This window comes from Lampris incognitus, chromosome 1 (assembly GCF_029633865.1).
Source record: "Lampris incognitus isolate fLamInc1 chromosome 1, fLamInc1.hap2, whole genome shotgun sequence".
Lineage (NCBI taxonomy): Eukaryota > Metazoa > Chordata > Actinopteri > Lampriformes > Lampridae > Lampris > Lampris incognitus.
Genome location: NC_079211.1, coordinates 6286404 through 6308796, shown reverse-complemented (window position 1 = coordinate 6308796; position 22393 = coordinate 6286404). Strand labels below are relative to the sequence as shown.

Below are 22393 nucleotides of genomic sequence, written 5' to 3'. Positions count from 1 at the left end.
CTCTCCTTACATTCATATACAGGCATGATACATGGAAGCTATATGGTGACATTTCGGCCTATAGCGCGGCTCAGCGTTTCTAACACGGTGGCAAAGGTCAACTCATAGTAAACACAAGGCCGGCTGATGAAACCTGTCTACAGACAAACGGAGGCATGCTGCCGCCGAAATACCACTTGTGTCACTCTAGCATGTAAACATAATACAACTACCCCGGGGTCTCGTGAAGACCAACACCTACCCCGGGGTCTCGTGAAGACCAACACCTACCCCGGGGTCTCGTGAAGACCAACAACTACCCCGGGGTCTCGTGAAGACCAACAATTACCCCGGGGTCTCGTGAAGACCAACAACTACCCCGGGGTCTTGTGAAGACCAACAACTACCCCGGGGTCTCGTGAAGACCAACACCTACCCCGGGGTCTCGTGAAGACCAACAACTACCCCGGGGTCTCGTGAAGACCAACACCCCGTTTACATTTAGTGTCGTGACCGAACCTGGTGCTGCTCAGAAACCCAAGGGGAAACACACACTTACAGAGGGATTTAAATCACATTGGTCTTTTTGTTTGGATCTTTTCCCCCCTTTTCTCCCCAGTTGTACCCCACTCGTCCGAGCCGTCCCGGTCACCGGCAGATCCCACTCTCCCGAGCCGTCCCGGTCACCGGCAGATCCCACTCTCCCGAGCCGTCCCGGTCTCTGCTCCACCCCCTCTGCCGATCCGGGGAGGGCTGCAGACTACCACATGCCTCCTCCCATACATGTGGAGTCGCCAGCTGCTTCTTTTCACCTGACAGTGAGGAGTTTCACCAGGGGGACGTAGCACGTGGGAGGATCACGCTATTCCCCCCAGTCCCCCCCCGAACAGGTGCCCTGACCGACCAGAGGAGGCGCTAGTGCAGCGACCAGGACACATACCCACATCCGGCTTCCCACCCGCAGACACGGCCAATTGTGTCTGTAGGGACGCCCGACCAAGCCGGAGGTAACACGGGGAATCGAACCGGCGATCCACCGTGTTGGTAGGCAAGTGAATAGACCGCCACCCCACCCGGACACTTAAATCAGATTTTTCAAACTACTTCTGGGTTGATAAACCAATGTAAATCCGTCTAGTGGTGGTGTTTCCACCTGCACCGTGGTGTGGTCTGACCCCATCTGACCTGCTCAGCCTCGGTGTAGGAGGGTTACATGGCTTCCCGGTCCGTTACGCAAGGCGCATTTAAGACAACACGGTCCATCGGTGCAAACGACCCGCAGAATAACGCCTCGGCACACCAGCCAGACGACAGCGACTCTGACCAGGTGAGGTCCCGTGCTGGAATTTAGCTGGAGGAGTTTGGTTTCCTAGACGACCGTCATCTGGTTAAAAGTGGGGGACTTATTCTAAGTCAGAATGACCGACGGCAAAAATCAAAAGTAGCTCGGAGACGCTTCTGGAGAAGGGTGGAAGGCCAGCCGGTGGAGTCCTGCGCTGGCGAGATAACGGACTCTCTCTTGCGTCGACATGACTCCCGGTGAAGGACGTCAACACGGCCTCACCCACCGGCCGGCCTTGCAGATTAGCGCGTGTGAGGAGCAGCGTGGTGCCTGCTGGGTCATTTTCTACCGGATTAGCTCCAATCACGAGGTGTAACGCGGGGGCCAAAGCAGATTTGTGTGGTAAAACGCTGTTTCTGTGTGGCCATTACCAATCTGTGTCGGCGGTGCAGGGGAGGGGGTCGTCCAGCATCACACGTCCTTCTCAGAGGCACCTCCTGTACAGCTCCTCCTCATGCTACCGAACCATCCTCGTGCTAGCGAACCGTCCTCGTGCTACCGAACCGCCCTCAAGCTACCGAACCGCCCTCAAGCTACCGAATCATCCTCATGCTACTGAACCGCCCTCATGCTACTGAACCGCCCTCAAGCTACCGAACCATCCTCGTGCTACCGAACCGCCCTCATGCTACCGAATCATCCTCATGCTACTGAACCGCCCTCATGCTACTGAACCGCCCTCAAGCTAGCGAACCGTCCTCGTGCTACCGAACCGCCCTCAAGCTACCGAACCGCCCTCAAGCTACCGAATCATCCTCATGCTACTGAACCGCCCTCATGCTACTGAACCGCCCTCAAGCTACCGAACCATCCTCGTGCTACCGAACCGCCCTCATGCTACCGAACCGCCCTCAAGCTACCGAACCATCCTCGTGCTACCGAACCGCCCTCAAGCTACCGAACCGCCCTCATGCTACCGAACCGCCCTCATGCTACCGAACCATCCTCGTGCTACCGAACCGCCCTCAAGCTACCGAACCGCCCTCAAGCTACCGAACCATCCTCAAGCTACCGAACCGCCCTCAAGCTACCGAACCGCCCTCATGCTACCGAACCACCCCCATGCTACCGAAGCGCCCTATGCTACCGAACCATCCCCAAGCTACCGAACCGTCCTCATGCTACCGAACCGCCCCCATGCTCCCGAACCGCCCTCGTGCTACCGAACCGTCCTCATGCTACCGAACCGCCCCCATGCTCCCGAACCGCCCTCGTGCTACCGAACCGCCCTCAAGCTACCGAACCGCCCTCATGCTACCGAACCATCCTCATGCTACTGAACCGCCCTCATGCTACCGAACCGCCCCCATGCTCCCGAACCATCCTCGTGCTACCGAACTGCCCCCATGCTCCCGAACCGGGTTTGAAGGTAGAGAAATGCTGTTTGACAGAGATCTGATAAGGTCCACTTAAGGTACAGCTTTTAATGAACAGCAGCAGAACGCATGTCGTCTGACGAGTAATTAATTAATCAGAACAAAGGCATTTATAATATTTATGTCAGCTGTACATAACTGCTACTTCCTGTTTGGACGAGGCTTTGGAGCGGATGTACACTTGTCAAGGGTGATTTGTAAATTTCAGCTTTCCTGCACATTTTGCTTTTCAAAATGACGTTTCTTTTTTGGACCCCCCCCCCCTTTTCTCCCTAATTGGATCCGGCCAATTACCCCACTCTTCCGAGCCGTCCCGGTCGCTGCTCCACCCCCTCTGCCGATCCGGGGAGGGCTGCGGACTACCACTTGCCTCCTCCCATACATGTGGAGTCACCAGCCGCTTCTTTTCACCTGACAGCGAGGAGTTTCACCAGGGGGACGTAGCATGTGGGAGGATCACGCTATTCCCCCCAGCCCCCCCCCCACTGAACAGGTGCCCCAACCGACCAGAGGAGGCGCTAGTGCAGCAACCAGGACACACACCTACATCCAGGTTTCCACCCACAGCCACGTCTGTAGGGATGCCCGACCAAGCCGGAGGCAACAGGGGGATTCGAACGGCCGATCCCCGTGTCAGTAAGTCACGGAATAGACTGCTACACCACCCGGACGCCCCAAAATGCCATTTCAAGACATTACTGTCATGTCCACATTTAAGGCTTTCAGCCAACTGTTCAATATGATGCTCACCAACAGTACCTGGGGGAGAAGCCCGGCAGCTAGGCTACTGAGCTGAAACCGAGTCTTCCTCCACAGGAAACCACGAGGAAGACGGCTACGAAACACGCCGATTTGTTTGATGGCTCCTCAAACATTATTTTTGTCACTTTCCAATAATTAAAGACCTGTATAAGCTCAATTTCATGTCCCATTTCCCCCCCCAGAGCCTTAATCCCAAGATTACCCCTTCCAGTTCATCATTCAAACGACGGTAGTTTGAACCTCGAGGCTCCACCGAACATTAAACATCTTAGCCACCCGTTCATACAGCTGTGCAACGTGGCAGGATCAGATCTGATTACACCAGAAAGATTTAGATTTCCTTTTTCAAACAGAACAAAAAAACATAACATGAATTATTCAAGTTTATTGGTTGCACAACAGCCGTCTGGGAGTTTCCTCCATGTGTCGTCCTCTTGCTACCTGTTCACTTCCTCTTTCGCTCCATCGGTGCTGCTTGCACAGGAAACGCTTGTGTCTGCACACACACACACACACCCTGAAGACTTGGTTACCGTGGGCTCCGCCTTCCTCGGGTGGCAGCAGTTGAACCTGCAGCCGTGGGAGGAGAGAGAAAACCAAACGGAGAGAAAGCCCAAACCAGCGGGACAGTGTGAATAAATATGTGGTCCAGGATCTCTCCTGAGCGGCCATTGTCAGGGGGTCACAGGGTCAGTCGATGCGGTTACCGCAGATCGTGAAACGGTCGATCTCCAGCAGGTCTTTTTTGGGAGTCCTGTGTTTGAGTTCCGACCCTCCCTCCGGCGCCGCCTCGTGCTCCTCCTTGCCGGCGGGCAGCGGCGTGGGGCACTCGGGCTCGGGGCCAGGAGGCCTGCGGGGCGGAGGGGCCGTGTCGGAGGCAGCGACGGGCGGGACGGGTAATATGTCAGTCCTGGGGGCAGGCTGAGTGGTCACAGATGAGGAAGAGGAGGAGGATGCTGGGCTGCGAGGGGTGTCGGGTATCCGCTCCGTCCGGCCGGATTCATCTGAGACAGAATGAGTTGAATTATTTATTCAGTCCACTGACAGACACTGTGATACTCATTTAAACACAAGAAAAACTGAATTATCATGAACATGGGAAAAAAATCAAACCTCTGCATGTTTCAATAAGACGATTTTAAAACGCTGTGTCATATCGCTGGGGTGTTTGAGCCCTTAACAGATGGAAACTGATTCTGGTTATGAAAGCTGAAATATTTTCTAAAGAACCCGGGTCACAGCAGCGGGTGGATTCCAGTGTTCAACAGCCGACTTTCACCATGAGTCATATTACATTTTTTACAAATGTCCTTATGTCTGTCCCGGTAGAGCTAACCTGCTGTTCTCCTGCCGTCCTACCACAGAAAAATGGCTATCACGGTGACTACAAGTGCTGATTTTATGCTCCTTTCATGAATTGTAGAGACAAATAACAAAAAAACAAAAATCCATTTATTATGGAATTGCAGGAAAATGAAATGATGATCAGCAGTTCATTTTGGTTAAAGTTGTAATGACACAGTTTCTCAGTCTACAGTCCTTGTTTGTGTGACCTCTGCTTCCACTGGTCAGTATTCTCTCTTATTCATGATCTAATAGTTCAGGATGTCGGCGTTCCTGACTTCCTGTAAAGTACTTTGTTTTGTAGCTGCTTATCATTAGCACCTTATTACTGAATTTAGGAACGCACTGATACTGATATTGGTAGATACCCGGCTAACATGGCGTATCGCTACCCATGGAGTCTTACAGTCCTTTGAAGCAGTCTGCAATCCTGAGCAGTCATGTTGCCAAACCCCACTGTGACACAGCCTGTCAAGACACTCTCCGTGGTACTGAGATAAAAGTTCGTTGGAGTTTTGGTACTCATATTAAAACCCTCGAGTTGCCTCAGAAAGTACAGTCTCTGCAGTGCCTTCTTGAGGATGCAGCTGGTGTTGAGAGACCAAGTGAGGGAGTCCGTGATGTGTAAACCGAGAAATCTAAAACCGCCCACAATTTCAAGACTTTTCATTGATGGAAACAGGAATAGGATTTTCTGTGAAAGTTCTTAAGAATGATTTCTGTTGTCTTATTGACATTTGGAAAGAGGTTGTTATCATGGCACCACATGGTTAAATCTTCCACTTCCCTCCTGTAGGCCCTCTCATCACTGTCACTTAGTCAAATTACTGTGGTGTCATCTGCGGATTTAATGATGCTGTTGGTAACAGGTCAAGCGCTACATCACATGTTTCATTGCTCTGATTGGTTGTAGGTCTATCCAATTGTGTCCAGAGGTATTCTGGTTTGTGCCTGTTCATAACGCCCCTTGGAAATCAAAAACTAAATGAGAGACCCGAGATCGAAGATGGCACCGTACTATGGCGACCCACTACGAGCTGTTCTCGCCTTGTTGTGGGGACCACCATGGAGTAATCACCGCAGACAGTGCTGCCGGAAGCGAGGAAAACAAGGTGGTGCCCTTGTAAGGCTACAACGGCGTCCTACCCAGCCGGATTCCCAGCATACTGCTTTCTAACATCCAGTCTCTCTCAAAGGGACATGAAGGACCGTTGTGTGTTCTGCTTTACAGAGACTTGGCTGGGTCCTAATACACAACTGGAGGGTTTTTCTGTGCACCGCATGGACCGTTTCATGACGATTACTGCCAAGGTAAAGGGAGGTGACAGATCCTTCTTTGTTAACAATTCATGGTGCGCTGACGTGGAAATAGTCTCTTGGTCCTTTTCGCCAATATTGGAACAATAAGGTGCAGAACATTCTATCTCCCAAGGGAATTCCCCTGCATGTTGCTAACTGCCGTCTACATACCGCTGCTAGCTAGTGCTGCAGCGGTGCTGGACGGACTGTATGGAGCCATTAGCAGGCAGGAGAACTTGCACCCTGCGGCAGGGGACTTTAACCACTGTAACCTGAAATCTGTGCTACCAAAATTTTACCAACATGTCACCTGCCACACCAGAGGTGGTAAGACTCTCAACCGCTGTTACTCCGTGATCAAGGCAGCTTACAGGTCTATTCCACGACCTCAGTTTGGGAGATCCGACCACCTGTCTGTGCTCTTGCTCCTTGCTGACAAGCAGAAAGTGAAGTGTGCGCAGCCCACTGCGAGGACAGTACAGTGCTGGACTACAGAACACAAATCCAAATTTAAGTAATGTTCTGATTCAACAGACTGGTCAATCTCTTCAGGGTTCAGCCTCAAGTTTGGAGGAGAGTGCTGAATCGGTCACTGGCTATATCAAGATTGTGTGGATAACTGTATCCCAGTACGGACTATTTGCTCCTACCCCAACCAGAAGCCCTGGCTTAACAACGACATTCACCTGAGGTTGAGCGAGCATACCACTGCTTTTCAATCGGGGGACAAGGAATGCTCCAAAAAAAAAAAAAAAATCCAGGTATGACTTAAGGAAAGCCCTCAAAGCTGCTAAAAGACAACATAGGGACAAACTGGAAAATTACTAGAGTGGCTGTGACTCATGGTGCATGTGGAGGGGGCTGCAGGCGATTATGTACTATAAATCCAAACCCAGTGTGGCTATAAACACATCTGCCTCTCTCCCAGATGAGCTTAACAACTTTATTCCTGCTTTGACGCTCACAACTCTGACCCAGTGACAGCAGCACAGTGCCCACCCGATGAAGTTGAGCTATACATGACAGAGGCTGATATGAGTAAAACCTTTAAAAGGGTTAAGGCTCGTAAGGCTTCTGGCCCAGAGACAGCATCCCCTCCTGTGTCCTCAAGGCTTGTTACACTCAGCTATCTCAGGTTTTTACTGACATTTTTAACCTGTCCCTGTCATTGTGTGTGGTCCCAGTGTGTTTTTAGAAAACCACTATTGTGCTAGTACCTAAGAAAACACCTGTCTCTTGCCTTAATGATTACTGACCTGTTGCTTTGACCTCTGTTATTATGAAGTGCCTGGAAAGATTGGTTATGTCATATATAAAATTTAGTATTTCTGCTACCATTGACCCCTTACAGTTTGCCTGCTGTTCCAACAGCTCTGTAGATGACGCTATCTCACCTACTCTGCATGCTGCTTTAGTACACCTTGAGAAAACAAATGCCCATGTCAGAATGTTGTTTATTGATTACAGCTCTGCTTTTAATACAACTGTACCATCCAAACTGTGTTGAAACTCAGAGATCTTGGTCTGAGCAAGCAACTCTATCTTTAACTGGCTATTTGATTTTCTGACAAGCAGGCCCCAGACTGTGAGAATAGGTAAAACATACTCATCTACATTAGTTCTTAGGACTGGCACACCTCAGGGCTGCTGTCTCAGTCCCCTATTGTACATTCTGTTTACACACAACTGTGTTGCTAAATATGACAATAACAGCATCATTAAATTTGCAGATGACACTACAGTAACTGGACTAATAAGCGACAGTGATGAGAGGGCCTATAGCAGGGAAGTGGAAAATTTAACCATATGGTGCCATGATAACCTCTCTCTAAATGTCAATAAGACAAAAGAAATCATTGTTGACTTGGGCGGCACGGTTGCCCAGTGGTTAGCACTATTGCTTCACAGCAAAAAGTCCCTGGGTTCAAACCCCAGGCTGTCCCAGGTCCTTTCTGTGTTGTTTACATGTTCTCCTTGTGACTATGTGGATTTCACCCAGGTGCTCCGGTTTCCTCCCACCATAAAAAAAAGGCATGCATGTTGGGGGTAATACTCCTGCCTGTGCCCCTGGCCAAGGCGATGGAGAGAAGAACTGGTTTTGGTCCGTGGGCGCTGCACCGCAGCTGCCCACTGCTCCCATACAATAGCATGGGTTACATGCAGAGAACAAGTTCCTTATAGAATACAATGAAAAAATAAATTGGCATTCTTTCTTTCCTTCTTTAGAAAGATCAGAGGAAATTCCACTCCTATTTCCATCAATGGGTCATCTGTTGACATTGTGGATAGTTTTAGAGTTCTCTGTTTAGACATCACAGACACCCTCACATGGTCTCTCAACAGCAACTAGATCCGCAAGAAGGCACAGCAGAGACTGTATTTTCTGAGGCATCTCCAGAGTTTTGGCAGGAGAACCAAAGCTCTTGTGAACTTTTATCGCAGTACTATTGAGAGTATCTTGACAGGCTGCATCACAGTGTGGTTTGGCAACCTGACTGCTCAGGACTGTGTCAAAGGACTGTAAAGACAGCAGCAAAAATCAATGGCATGGAACTATCACCACAACTTCATAATATTTACAGCACATGCTGCAAAACGATAGCCCAAAACATCTTTAGGGACACCAGCTACACCCTACTCATGATCTGTTCTCACTCCGTCCATCTAAAAAAATGCTACTGGAGCATCAACTCACACACCACCCATCTCAGTAATAGTTTCTTTCCACAGTCAGTCTGGTTGCTGAAAAGCTGATGCATCCATATCTACCTTACATGGTTGTGTTATGGTGTACAGTGTGTCTGTAGTGTGGAAATAATGTATAATGTACATAGTGTTCACGTGTACATAGTGTATGTAGGTGTGTAGTTTTTTTTGGGATGGTGTGTCCTTGGGTCCTTAGTGTTAAGGCAGAGAGAGCCAGAGCACAAGAATTTCATTGTATTGCGATACACATGAACATAAAGTTGAATTGAGCTTCCAGAGGCGATGTCAGGCTAGCACTCTTCAGTAAAAGTAATGGATCAGATCAGTACTTGGCATCGGCCGATGCTTAAAAGATTTATACCCTGAACGGGTATCAGCGGTAATTGAATTTGACTCGAGTTAACATCAACCACTCGCGCACGGCTCGGCCCTGTGATGCTTTGAATAAGAAAGCGCAATAATGCGCAAAAAAAAAAAAGGAAAGAAGATGCTTTGCAGCATCAGAGAGATGGTCAATGCAACACACAGCAGGTCTCCAGTGTGCAGGCAGACCGTATCAGAGGAGCTTTAGAGCCCAATTTAAAGAGCGTCAACCAAACAGAATAATTCATCAGCCATCAGAGAGAATGGAGCGAAGCGGCATTGAAAAGCAACAAGGCTCACTCCACAGAGACGACCGTTCACCCCCGGCTACAGCACAGCCCAGCTCTGCAGAGTGTACAGTGAGGAGACTGCAGAATACTATCTGTATATTCATACATACACACATACATACACCTACTGAGAGCTTCGGAGAGGGAGCGCTCCCAGCCCTGAGCAGCATCAGAGATTTCTCATTTAACAGACAGAGTGTCAAAGCGGCGACGATGTTGTCGACCAGGAGGATTTAAATAAAGTGTTGGACTGGGTACGATATGGGTTGGCCTTATCTGCATCCCAACGATTCAGGGAAGAAGTTCCTGTTCTCTTACTGCAAGAACTTCCTGTTAAAGAGTCTGTAAAAATGGGGGCGTCCGGGTTGGGTCTATTCCACTGCCTACCAACACGGAGGTCGCCGGTTCGAATCCGTGTTACCTCTGGCTTGCTTGGGCGTCCCTACAGACACAACCGGCCTTGTCTGCGGGTGGGAAGCTGGATGTGGGTATGTGTCGTGGTTGCTGCACTAGCGCCTCCTCTGGTCGGTCGGGGCGACTGTCCGGGAGGGGACTGGGGGCCCTGGTGAAACTCCTCACTGTCAGGTGAAAAGAAGCGGGTGGGGACTCCACCATGTATGGGAGGAGGCATGTGGTAGTCTGCAGCCCTCCCCGGATCGGCAGAGGGGGTGGAGCAGTGACCGGGACGGCTCAGAAGGGTGGGGTAATTGGCCAAATTCGATTGGGGAGAAAAAGGGGGTAAAAAAGAGTCTGTAAAGACCCCCCCCCACACGCACACACACACACACACCAACAGCGCTCCCATTCACTGTGACACCTCCCTACGACCTCATACTCTCCATCGGAGCGGTTTTCATTTATTTTTTATTGCCAGCTGTTTTGTTGTTTTCCTTATTGTTGTGTATTCTGCTTTCTTTCATCTCATTCACTTGTGTTTTTGCTTGTCATCTCACGGTGTATTTGTTTGAAGGGAGAGTTGAATTATTCTTTCTTTTCTTCATAATCCCCTTGGTCTTCCAACCTGCTGCTGCTTTGTGCGTTTGATCATGTACCTGCAGAGATGTAAAAACTCCACGTGTCCCAAACGCCTTACTACACAGTAATCCAACCGCGTTATTCATTTGTAGTGTGTGCACACCTGAAAACCGACAAAATAAAGTACATTTCAAAATTCAAACATGCCATACTGAGTTTGCTGTTGGTCGACACTATTGTCCCATCATGCAATGTGCTGCGGAGACTGAGGAGCCGGGACATTTTGGAAAAAATGGCAGCCAGTGACCAAGCAGCGAGTTAACTCTCAGCGGTGTATACATACATATTCACTACAGCGCACACGGCTGGCAAGAACAAACTGGAGTAAGTAAACAAATCAGCTGTCATCTACTGGAGCGTCTCTGCCATCTCAAAGGGGGAACATTAAAAAACTAATCAAAAAAAAAACGGAAACTAATAAATCCAAAGAACATTTCAATAACTGGTTTTGGCAGAAATTGGCAGATTCGCCATCTTTGCAGTTCTGTCGGCACACACATTGCGTCATTTCCTGTTGGTACAAAATGGCAGCGCATTCAATTGTGTGTCAGCCACGGAGGATGCACACGCCAGGGCATCCTTAGTGCCGGCACCAAGCCCGGATAAATGGGGAAGGTTGCATCCGGAAGGGCATCCGGCGTAAAACCTTTGCCAAATCCAATATCCATCCATCCATTATCCAGACCGCTTACCCTGCTCTCAGGGTCGCGGGGATGCTGAAGCCTATCCCAGGGGTCATTGGGCGGTCAACATGTATGATAATGAGTATGACTGGCCAAATCAAATATGCGGATCATAAATCAGATTTCCATATTGGATCGGTCGAGGCCCGGGTTACCAACGACCACCACCGGTACTGCTGGCCAGCAGGGTGCTGGTGGAAACTATGCTACTGTTGGGCGAAGGAGAAGGAGAGGGGGAAGGCATGTCCAGAGGCAGCGGGACAGGAGGAAGGGTAACTGTGGAGGTGAGAGTCAGAACTTGAATGCTGGCACTATGACTGGTAAAGGGAGAGAGCTGGCTGATAAGATGGAGAGAACAAAGGTAGGCATACTGTGAGTGCAAGAGACCAGGTGGAAGGGCAGTAACACCAGGAGCATCGGAGGTGGGTTCAAACTCTTCCACCATGGTGCGAATGGGAGGAGAAATGGAGTAGGGGTAACTCTGAAAGAAGAGTATGTCAAGAGTGTGCTGGAGGTGAAGAGTGTAGGACAGAGTGATGAGTATGAAGCTGGAAATCGAAGAGGTGATGATGAATGTTATCAGGGCATATGCTCCACAAGTTGGGTGTGGCAGGAAGAGATGGAAACGGATGATCCGCTGTGATGACACCCAGTGGGAGCGGCTGAAAATAGTAGTAGTAGTATAGTAGTAGTAATAGTAGTATATGTCAAAACAGTATACTATGAAGATGAGTACATCCGTCCATCCATCATACAAATCGCTTATCCTGCTCTCAAGGTGGCGGGGATGCTGGAGCCTATCCCAGCAGTCATTGGGCGGCAGGTGGGGAGACACCCTGGACAGGCCGCCAGACCATCACAGGGCCAAGACGAGTACATAGTACATACTACATAGTGTTAGAGTATAGTGTGGATTTGGGACACAGCTCAGGTCCGGTACTAAACCAGCTGATTCTATCTTAAACACCACTCTCGACAGAGGTAAGGGAAGCTAGGAAGTGAAATCAGCTGGTTTAGTAAATGTCTGGTTAGGACTTGTAATTCCTGGACCTGGTTTTTACATCCCCATTTACATGTCCCAATAAAACCAAACTAATCTTAAGTGAAACTAAACCTCGGCGAAGATTCATCGGGTGAAATTATGAAATATCTAGCATAACTATCTAGCATAACTATCAGTTTGGTCAGAGATACAGACGAGGACCCCACATCGCTCACTAACAACGCCCGATCAACAAACGAGTCACCAGTTCGTCCGTGAAGGACGTGGAAGATCTAAAGTAAAGCACCACACTCCCAAGAAAAGCTGCCAGAAAACCATCTGTGAGCCCCCCCCCCCCCCCCTCCCCAACACACACACACACACACATCCCAAGACATTTGGACCCAGATCCTTAAGACATAGGCCATCGTGGACAGACGCTACATTGTGTGGTAAATGTGCTGCGGGCAGCAGCAGCCTCACGGTGAAATGAGCATATGGTGTGTAGCTCGTCAGTTCAAATCCCAGCGGAGGAGACGCGCCCTCCTTTTCCCACAACTAGAGCGATAGTTGTTATTGTACAGAGAGTTACTGGTGCTTTAGGCCTCTTAGCTGCTCTGTGCGGATCCGGTTGGAGCTGAACTAGAAGGGCTGGTAGGAGCTGAGACGTGGCGAAGCTCTGTCAGGGTCTTCGTCATTTTAAAGCTCACAGCTCAGCACAGCAGGAGGGCCGAACGCACGCACGAAAGAAAAGATCTGCAAGGATTTGACTAAGGATGACAGATATATACTGTTACCACTAACTGTACAGTCACTGTGTGTGTGTGTGTGTGTGTGTGTGTGTTTGACAGCGTGTATATGTGTGTTAAGAGTGTGTGTGTTAGCTAGAGACCCAGCAATCTGTCTTACTCGTGGTTCCATTGCAGCTGCAGAACACCGATTTTGCGGAGGAAAAAAACCCCAAATGAATTGTTTTAAAGTTGTGATTCCTGTCACTTTACTGGCCCATCCAATCAGAATCAGAAACACTTTAGTGTCAGAACCGCCGGTCTGCATGGGCTAGCAGTTAGCTTAGCCTGCCCCGCTTCCACGTCCTGTCAGACCGCCCTCGGTGTTTCCTCTGTGGGCACAGCTCCAGGCAGGGCCGTGGTCCCTGGGCCCACAGGACGCAGCAGACCACGCTCTCCCAGCTGATCCAGCGCCAGCTCTCCCAGCCATCACACCAAGACAAACTCAGACGCATACGTGGACAAAGACACCGCGTGGACAGTACTGGGTGAGGCCGCTGCAAATGTGAATGTGCGCCGCCATCAATGCAAAATGAGACTTGGCAGGGGAGGACGGCGTGTATGATCCAGGAAGAGGAGGCATCCTGTCCACGTCACCCCTTGCCTGGCAAAATGGGTTCACCTTGAACCCCAAGCATGAACCCAAACAAACACACACGGTTTAACTTCCATAATACATCTAACCAGAAAGGCAAAATATTTTGCACTGTGTGTGTAAAAGAATTTCCTTCCTAAGAGAAATAAGCTCACCAAAAACTGGTGACCCATCTTTCTATAAACACTCTTTCATAGGCAAGCAAACAGCCATCTGGACTATCGAACAGCTACTAACAATACAGATCCAGCCCTCAGAGTTTGGAGATACAGAAGGTGGAAACAACAACAGATGTCCTAAGACACGGCTAACACGGCCTCCGTTCGGACACTACCCTGTCACACAAAAGGTCAGAGGTCAACTGTGTTTACAAACAGTCACGTGTCCTGTTAAACTCCCCCAAGTTCGACAGTCAACACCAACGTGTTCTGCTCCCGTCTCTCTGGGCTGGCGAATCTGCTTGACCGCCTTGAATGTGAGTGTAGTGTAAATGAAAATCTCAGCTAAGTGTCTAAATATATGCCTCATTTCTCAGGAGGGCTCAGGTGGGAAGCTGGGTGCAATCTCAGCGCGACTGCAGCATGAGAACCAAACCAACATGAAGCCTGAGAAGACAAGCCAGCAGGTAACATGTAACTCACTGCTACTGGGTATGGGGTGAGGCACGAAGCAGATGTGTCTGCTCTCACGTTGCATCTTCACTTTAAATGGAGGCAAGATGATACTAATTCACTGTGCCTATACGGTTCTGATCAGAATCCAAAATTCTTCTATTGCCATGTGCATTATATGGACAAATGGACACGGAAATTTACTTGGCATTTTTGGTACAATCAACAATATAAAATACTGTCTTAAATATATGGCGGCACGAGCAATGGTTAGCGTGGTCACCTCACAGCAAGAAGGTCCTGGGTTCAAGCCCCGGGGTAGTCCAACCTTGGGGGTCGTCCCGGGTCGTCCTCTGTGTGGAGTTTGCATGTTCTCTCCGTGTCAGCGTGGATTTCCTCCGGGTGCTCCAGTTTCCTCCCACAGTCCAGACATGTAGGTCAGGTGAATCGGCCGTGCTAAATTGTCCCTAGGTGTGAATGTGTGTGTGTGTGTGTGGGCCTGGCGGCCTGTCCAGGGTGTCTCCCTGCCTGCCGCCCAATGACTGCTGGGATAGGCTCCAGCATCCCTGTGACCCTGAGAGCAGGATAAGTGGTTTGGATAATGGATGGATAAGTGCCACAGGTATCAGGACACAGAAAGTCCTCACAATGCACAGAGGGTTCCACCCAAAGTCCAGCAGCCTGTGACGGTACGATAAGCGAAAAAATGGGGGCCAAGGCTTAATGAGTGTCAGGGCCACAATCCAGGATGAAACACGGTACATCCATGAGTACATGTGAAAGAGGCCCCCCAGGATGAACTGCTGAGTGAGTAGCTCAGGCAGCAGAAGACAGAGAGTGCAGAGGAAGAAGAACAGGAGGTATCTTGGAATATAAAGCCCCTCCATCGGATGTACCATCGACAGATAGAGGACGTGGCTGATATTGAGAAATTCTATCAGTGGCTAGAAAAGACTGGACTGAAGGACAGCACAGAGGCTCTGATCATAGCAGCACAAGAACAGGACCAGATCTGAGGCAGGGGTCTACCACACTGGACAAGTCCTAAGATTCAGGCTGTGCAAAGACGCCCCTGAGACAGTCCAGACCAGCACTTAGCAGCAGGGTGTAAGATGCTAGCTGGGGAAGTGTACACTGAAAGACATAATAACCAAGTGGTTGGGATGGTGTACAGGAACATCTGTACTGAATACAGACTGGAAGTCCCCAAGTCCAAATGGGAGACACAACCAAAGGTGGTTGAGAGTGGCAGAGCTAAGACCCTGTGGGACTTCAAGTTCCAGACTGACAAGCAGGTGCTGGCTAACCAACCAGGCATCGTGGTGGTCGACAAGGAACAGGAGGCATCAGGAGTGATCAGTGTAGCAATCCCGAGCGACGGCAACATCAGGACGAAAGAGCACGAGAAACTAGAGAAATACCAAGGGCGGAGGGAAGAACTAGCTCGGATGTGGAAGGTGAAATCCACAGTAGTCCCAGTGGTAATAGGAGCACTAGGGATGGTGACCCCCAAACTGGGAGAGTGGCTCCAGCAGATTCCAGGGACAACATCTGAGGTCTCTGTGGTCCTAGGAACAGCTAAGATACTGTGCAGAACCCTCAAATTCCCAGGCCTCTGGTAGAGGACCCGAGCTGGAGGAAGACACACACCACCCGAAAAAGGGTGAGGGGGAGATTTAAAAAAAAAATATTTTATACACACACACACACACACACACACTGATGATTGATTTCCCAATGATATTAAATAATATTCAATCGCAGTAAGATTATTTATTGTGAGATTCCCATGACTAATTTCTGTTAACGTCTCTATTCCAGTGTGTGTGTGTGTGTGCGTGTGTGTGTTTATTCAGACTAGCTGACATGACATGTCTTGATTTAGTAAGAAGTTCTGGGTACTTATGTAATTAGCTATTTGGATGATTAGCTAATAGTTGTCTACGGACCAGATGAGGGAATAAAAACAGGATCAATTCTCCATAAAATGTCCATATTTAACACAAGACCCTCTCGTTCATAATGTTCACTTGCCATAACCTTTCCAGGCTCAGGTTTTGACTAGCGGGGGTCAAGGACTAAGCAAACTGACCATCCTACAACCCTCCATCCTCCTCCTGGAGTAAACCCCTGAGCAAGGCACTAACTCCCTACCAACCCTGTGAGCTGTTTTGGAGCCGACAACCTGCTCAGACTTGATTGTTAATGGGAGCAAACACAAGCCACCATATCTAGACCAGAAAAGACCGTCACGGGACCCCGTTGTGTTTTCACATGCTACGTCAAACACGCACCCGGTGAAAATGCAAATCTGTGTGTTGTCAGCTAAAGGTGAAGATGAAGGCGTCACATTTTCGTGGTCAAATTTCTCTCTCTGTGGTGCAGCACTTGTAGCTGCAGTGCAGAGCTGAAGTAACAACAACACAAAGAAGCATACAAACCGCATTCTGTGTCACTTAAACTAGCAGCACGTCTGAACATTGTGGTTCACGTATATCACGTATATCAAGAACAAATCATTATTATAATAATTATCCCCAGTTCCCCCTCCCCCCTGAACAGATGCCCCGACTGACCAGAAGAGGCGCTAGTGGAGTGCCCAGTACACATACCCACATCCGGCTTCCCACCCGCAGACACAGCCAATTGTGTCTGTAGGGACGCCCGACCAAGCCGGAGGCAACACGGGGATTCGATCCGGCGAGCCCCGTGTTGATAGGCAACGGAACCGACCGCCACGCCACCCGGACGCCCCATCAGGAACAAATTAAACAAAGAAGTGATATCATGGAGGGGATGGAAGGACAGGACTAAAATCCATGGACTTCCCTGTTGTTTTTGAAAAGGGGCGTTGCATGAAAAAACTGGAATCGACTTCGTGGTCCGAAAGGGGCTTTACCACCAATCTCAGGATTTGAAATCCAGGACGAGACAAGGATTTGTGTGGAAGAGGCTTCAGAACACAATAACCTGAAATAACAATACAGCTGAAGATGTTAAAATGCCTACTTTGCAAACAAACAAAAAAAGAAGAATTGAAAGTTCTTCATACCTGAACGGACGGGAAACTGGGCCTGCTCGGTTCTGCTGGGGTTCTTCACCGAGGAGGAAGTGGTGGTGGAGGAAGAGGGAGGAGCGGAGGGCTTTTCGAACAGCTTGTCCTCCATGTTGGCTCTCTTGACGTAAACACACGATTTACCCAGAAGCACGATGCTGTTCAGCACCTTGAGGGTCACCAGCCTAAACAGGGGGGGAAGCCTCCCGTTAGAGAATCCTTGCCCGTGAAGATGCCAGTTCGATTCCTTGGGAAGTATGTGAGGAACTGTGAAATGTGACGGAGAAATTAACTCTGATGCCTCGACCGCTGCCGAGGAGCCCCTGCAAGGTGACCTACATGCATCCATCCATCCATCCATCCATCCATCCATCCATCCATCCGTTACCCAAACTGCTTGTTCTGCTCTCAGGGTTGCGGGGATGCTGGAGCCTATCCCAGCAGTCACTGGGCGGCAGGCGGGGAGACACCCTGGACAGGCCGCCAGGCCATCACAGGGCCCACACACACACACACACACACACATTCACACCTAGGGACAGTTTAGTACGGGTGAGTCACCTGACCTACATGTCTTTGGACTGTGGGAGGAAACCGGAGCCCCCGGAGGAAACCCACACAGACACGGGGAGAACATGCAAACTCCACACAGAGGACGACCCGGGACGACCCCCAAGGTTGGACTACCCCGGGGCTCGAACCCAGGACCTTCTTGCTGTGAGGCGGCCGTGCTAACCGCTGCGCCGCTGTACTGCCCCATGCCTATACCTACATGTATGTGGTGCAGGAAACTTGGATGAGTCAATTTTCACTGGAATAGAAGATAACGTCAAACAGACACATGTTACACAGCAGCTGTGTCTTCACAGCAGGACTAAAGACGGCAATGTTCAACGCTTTCCGACTAAATGACTAGAAAATATAAGCAGGGGTTGCCGAGGGCTATTGACTGAAACCAAGCAAATGACTTACGGCTACCCGACCCCCCCAGATTTATGCATTTAAAGACAAAGGAGCCAAGCCAGCTGAGTGGTGCTTTGGGTATCTGAGGCCCTCCCAAGACTTTACAGGAACTCCTATTCTTCAGCAAACAATATCGACTGGAGATGTCAGCAAATGTGCCATGCATCCGCTTCCTCTTTATTTTAATTTGTTTTGCACGCTTTATTTATCGTTATTTGTTTAGCAGCACAGTGGCGCATTGGGTAGCGCGGTCGCCTCACAGCAAGAAGGTCCTGGGTTCGAGCCCCGGGGTAGTCCGACCTTGAGGGTCGTCCCGGGTCGTCCTCTGTGTGGAGTTTGTATGTTCTCCCCGTGTCTGTGTGGGTTTCCTCCGGGTGCTCCAGTTTCCTCCCACAGTCCAAAGACATGTAGGTCAGGTGACTTGGCCGTACTACGTTGTCCCTAGGTGTGAATGTGTGTGTGTGTGTGTGTGTGTGTGTGTGTGTGTGTGTGTGTGTGTGTGTGTGTGTGTGTGTGTATGTTTTGTCAGCTCTGTGTGATGGTCTGGCGGTCTGTCCAGGGTGTCTCCCCGCCTGCCACCCAATGACTGCTGGGATAGGCTCCAGCAGCCCCAAGACCCTGAGAGCAGGATAAGTGGTTTGGATGATGGATGGATGGATGGATGGATGGATGGATGGATGGATGGATGTTTTGCATGCTCTGATTTGCTGTTATTCCCACCAGTGAACAGTAGGTAGGACTCAGATTTCAAGTAGAATTACACAAATCACGTTTTAATCATGACAGAAATTATCTATTGTAATTTTACTGTCGATCGTCAATAGCTGTTGCATATTGACATATTTGTATCACTAAGAATTTACCTGGATTTAAAAGAAATCCTTCCTGTACTGACAAAAAAAAAAGAAGGAAATATGGCAGTATAGCACCCAAAAAGAGTGGAAAAATAAGTTTGTCCTTCAAACCAGTGAGAGTAAAAATCGTGATGAAAAATCTGAACGATCAGAACAGTATCAGCCAAAACAAGCCTGACTCCCCCGTGCAGATGGGCATGACTGTTATCCTCTGCAGAGAAGACGTTTTCCCAGAGTCTCCAGGAAGCTGACTGGATCTGGTCTGCAGCTGTAATGAATTCAGTCCACCATCTGGCAGCGGTCGTCAGCGATCACATCCCACCACTGACACCCAGGGGTGGATGCTCGCTGCTGGGGCTCTGCGGTGTTTTCTAGGCTTTCGGTGTGAAGGAAACCAGATCTGATTAGAGGAACACGGACACATCTGGGTCTGTGGGCCATGGCCTGGTGCGACTAGAGTCACACGGACTCCGGGTGTGTGAGTGGCGCTGAATCTCGGACTCGGTAGGGCGGTTGGTTCGGGGCACTGCTATTTTTATGGAAGGAGAGACGGAGATGGGACTGGAGATGACAACACCCCCAACCCCCACCCCCACCCCCACCCCCGGGGGAACTCTGAATGGTACGGTCCTAATGAGACTGGAGAAAAGAGAATGAGCGAGGCAGATCAACCGCCTGGCGTGAGGGGGAGATGAAAGGGCACCATAGTAATGCTTATGTAACCCTGTGTATGTGTGCTTGTGTCTGAATGTGTGTGTGTGTGAGAGAGAGAGAGAGAGAGAGAGAGAGAGAGAGAGAGAGAGAGAGAGAGAGAGAGAGAGAGAGAGAGAGAGAGAGAGAGAGAGAGAGAGAGAGAGAGAGAGAGAGACAGGGACTATGCAGGTATGAGAGTAAGTAGTATGACCTGGTGTTTTGGTCTACAGTAATTGGGACTGTTAGACACAAACCAAAGTGAACCTAACAACGCGTTGACGCTCCTTTGACACACATGGTGGATCCTGGGCATCTGGGGAGCGTGGCGCTCTATTCTGTCGCCTACCAACACGGGGATCGCTGGTTCGAATCCCCGTGTTGCCTCCGGCTTGGTCAGGCGTCCCTACAAACACAATTGGCCGTGTCTGCGGGTGGGGAGCCGGATGTGGGTGTGTGTCCTGGTCGCTGCACTAGCGCCTCCTCTGGTCGGTCGGGGCGCCTGTTCGGGGGGGGGAGGGGGAACTGGAGGGAATAGCGTGATCTCCCACGTGCTACGTCCCCCTGGTGAAACTCCTCACTGTCAGGTGAAAAGAAGCGGCTGGCGACTCCACATGTATGGTTGATCCTACAAACAGTCTGTTTTTTTGCCCCCTTTGTCTCCCCAGTTGTATCCGCTTCTTTTCACCTGGGTCGTACACCGGGGTTGGTGGTGGGCTCGGGGGGGGGGGGGGGGCAAGCAAGTAAGTGCACACTGCAGGCAGCATCTGTGCTACGCTTGTTTTGTCTTTGTGTTTCCGAAGAGAGGATTTCCACATTTCAGCACCACTACAATTCTGCCCTGCGATGAGTATTTTCATGCTACAACACAACCTGATAGACGAGCGACACCCGAACAGAAGTCTTACCCAAGATAAAAGAGGAACACACATGTGTAGGAGAGCGCCCCCTGCACCTTCACAGAACTCATCACTACTCCAATCAGCTGTCGGGGAGAAAGCACATGGTAACATTAAGGATGCTCTTACATGAACACAATTAGAGGGAGATGAGAGGAAAACAGAATCAGACCCTGATGGGTGTTTAGCAGAACAGATTATTACAAAACAAATGGTTGTGATCGTGGTTGCCCTTGCTGCCAAGCGACTAAAAAGACAGATTCTCGTTTAACCTCTAGCTGTCGTAGATACGAGAGCCCAAAATGTGCTAACTCGATATCGATGTGGGGTTTTTTTTGTGTGCAAAATTTGAAGCTGTGCAAAACCTTTTATAGCTTTTATATTCTATCTTAAAAGAAAAACAACAATTAAGCAATAATCTGGTGTGGTAAATAGAGGCTCCTGGTAGACAAGGCATGAATGAACTCCGACTTACCAGGACAGCCAGGGGAAGGGGGATGAAGCCCATTCTCCGGGCCACTGAGTCGCTGTAGTCGGTGCAGGCCTACACGGTGACAAACAGACACACATTATAGCGCTTAGCGAAGCCCCCGCTGATTAGACCTGCGGGCTTAATGCTGGCTATGTGGGCAGAACGACTGTGGCGGGACAAAAACGGTGCCTACGTTCTTCTGACGACTGCTCACCAGGTCGAAAGCCAGGCTGGCTCTGTATTCACTGTACACCTGGAGTGAGACAGAGGCAGACAGAAGAGTGAAACGGCTGCAGACAAATCGTTCCATGGACTCTCACCACAACATTCTTCTCTCTCTCCGCAGTCAGTTGAGACTGCAGAGGTCACATAAGCCTCCTACAGACTGTGTGATTTTAGCAGTCCTATAACACTGTGATATGGGTCTAATAAACTTGGGTACGACATCGAGTTTGATGTATGTGGACTGGACGATGAAAACACCTACTGAATCGCAGGCTACAACACAAGTCCATAAAAACGTCCTCAAGGGGCGTCCGGGTGGCGTGGCGGTCTATTCTGTTGCCTACCAACACCGGAATCGCCTGTTCAAATCCCCGTGTTACTGGTCGGGCGTCCCTACAGACACAACTAGCCGTGTCTGTGCGTGGGAAGTCGGTATGTGTCCCGGTCGCTGCACTAGCGCCTCTTCTGGTCGGTCGGTCGGGGCGCCATTTCAGGTGGGAGGGGGAACTGGGGGGGAATAGCGTGATCCTCCCACGCGCTACGTCCCCCCGGTGAAACTCCTCACTGTCAGGTGAGAAGAAGCGGCTGGTGACTCCACATGTATGGGAGGAGGCATGTGGTAGTCTGCAGCCCTCCCCGGATCAGCAGAGGAGGTGGAGCAGCGACCGGGACGGCTCGGAGAGCGGGGTGATTGGCCGGATACAATTGGGGAGAAAAAGGGGGAACCCCCCCCCCCAAAAAACCGTCATCAGCGCGTGTAATCAAGCTACGCCGCTGGTAGAGCAACACGACGCCAAGCAGGAATCGAGTCCTTCCAGTAGTCGCCGCAGCTCGTTGTGTTGAATCCACAGCATTTGGACCACAGATGCTAACAGTGTGTTTGTTTGTGTTTAGCGCCAGCAAAGATGCTGCGTTGTGTTGATCAGTGCGTCATTTCGTGCTGCGTTTCTATTGGTTGGTTAGTAGACGCAGGTCGTAGCAGCAGTCACACTGAGATGGTCGTCCTTCATTTCTGACAGTCAGACTTTAGTCCCAGGTTGCTTCGGTCCCAAGACCGTAATAACGGCCGTCTCTGAACCT

General features: G+C 50.1%; 1 protein-coding gene across 1 annotated transcript in view; it reads right to left on the bottom strand.

Annotated features, from left to right (window-relative positions):
- Window positions 1-3184: 3184 nt before the first annotated feature.
- The window catches only part of tapt1a (transmembrane anterior posterior transformation 1a), a 54674-nt gene continuing 35465 nt past the window's right edge, over window positions 3185-22393 (bottom strand). The window contains exons 10-14 of the mRNA XM_056275046.1: window positions 21282-21341; window positions 21092-21160; window positions 20626-20702; window positions 17208-17395; window positions 3185-4463 (exon numbers count right to left, since the gene is read on the bottom strand). Of these exons, the coding sequence (XP_056131021.1) occupies window positions 4150-4463; window positions 17208-17395; window positions 20626-20702; window positions 21092-21160; window positions 21282-21341 (708 nt within the window). The 3' untranslated portion in view covers window positions 3185-4149. The remainder of the gene's footprint in view (window positions 4464-17207; window positions 17396-20625; window positions 20703-21091; window positions 21161-21281; window positions 21342-22393) is intronic.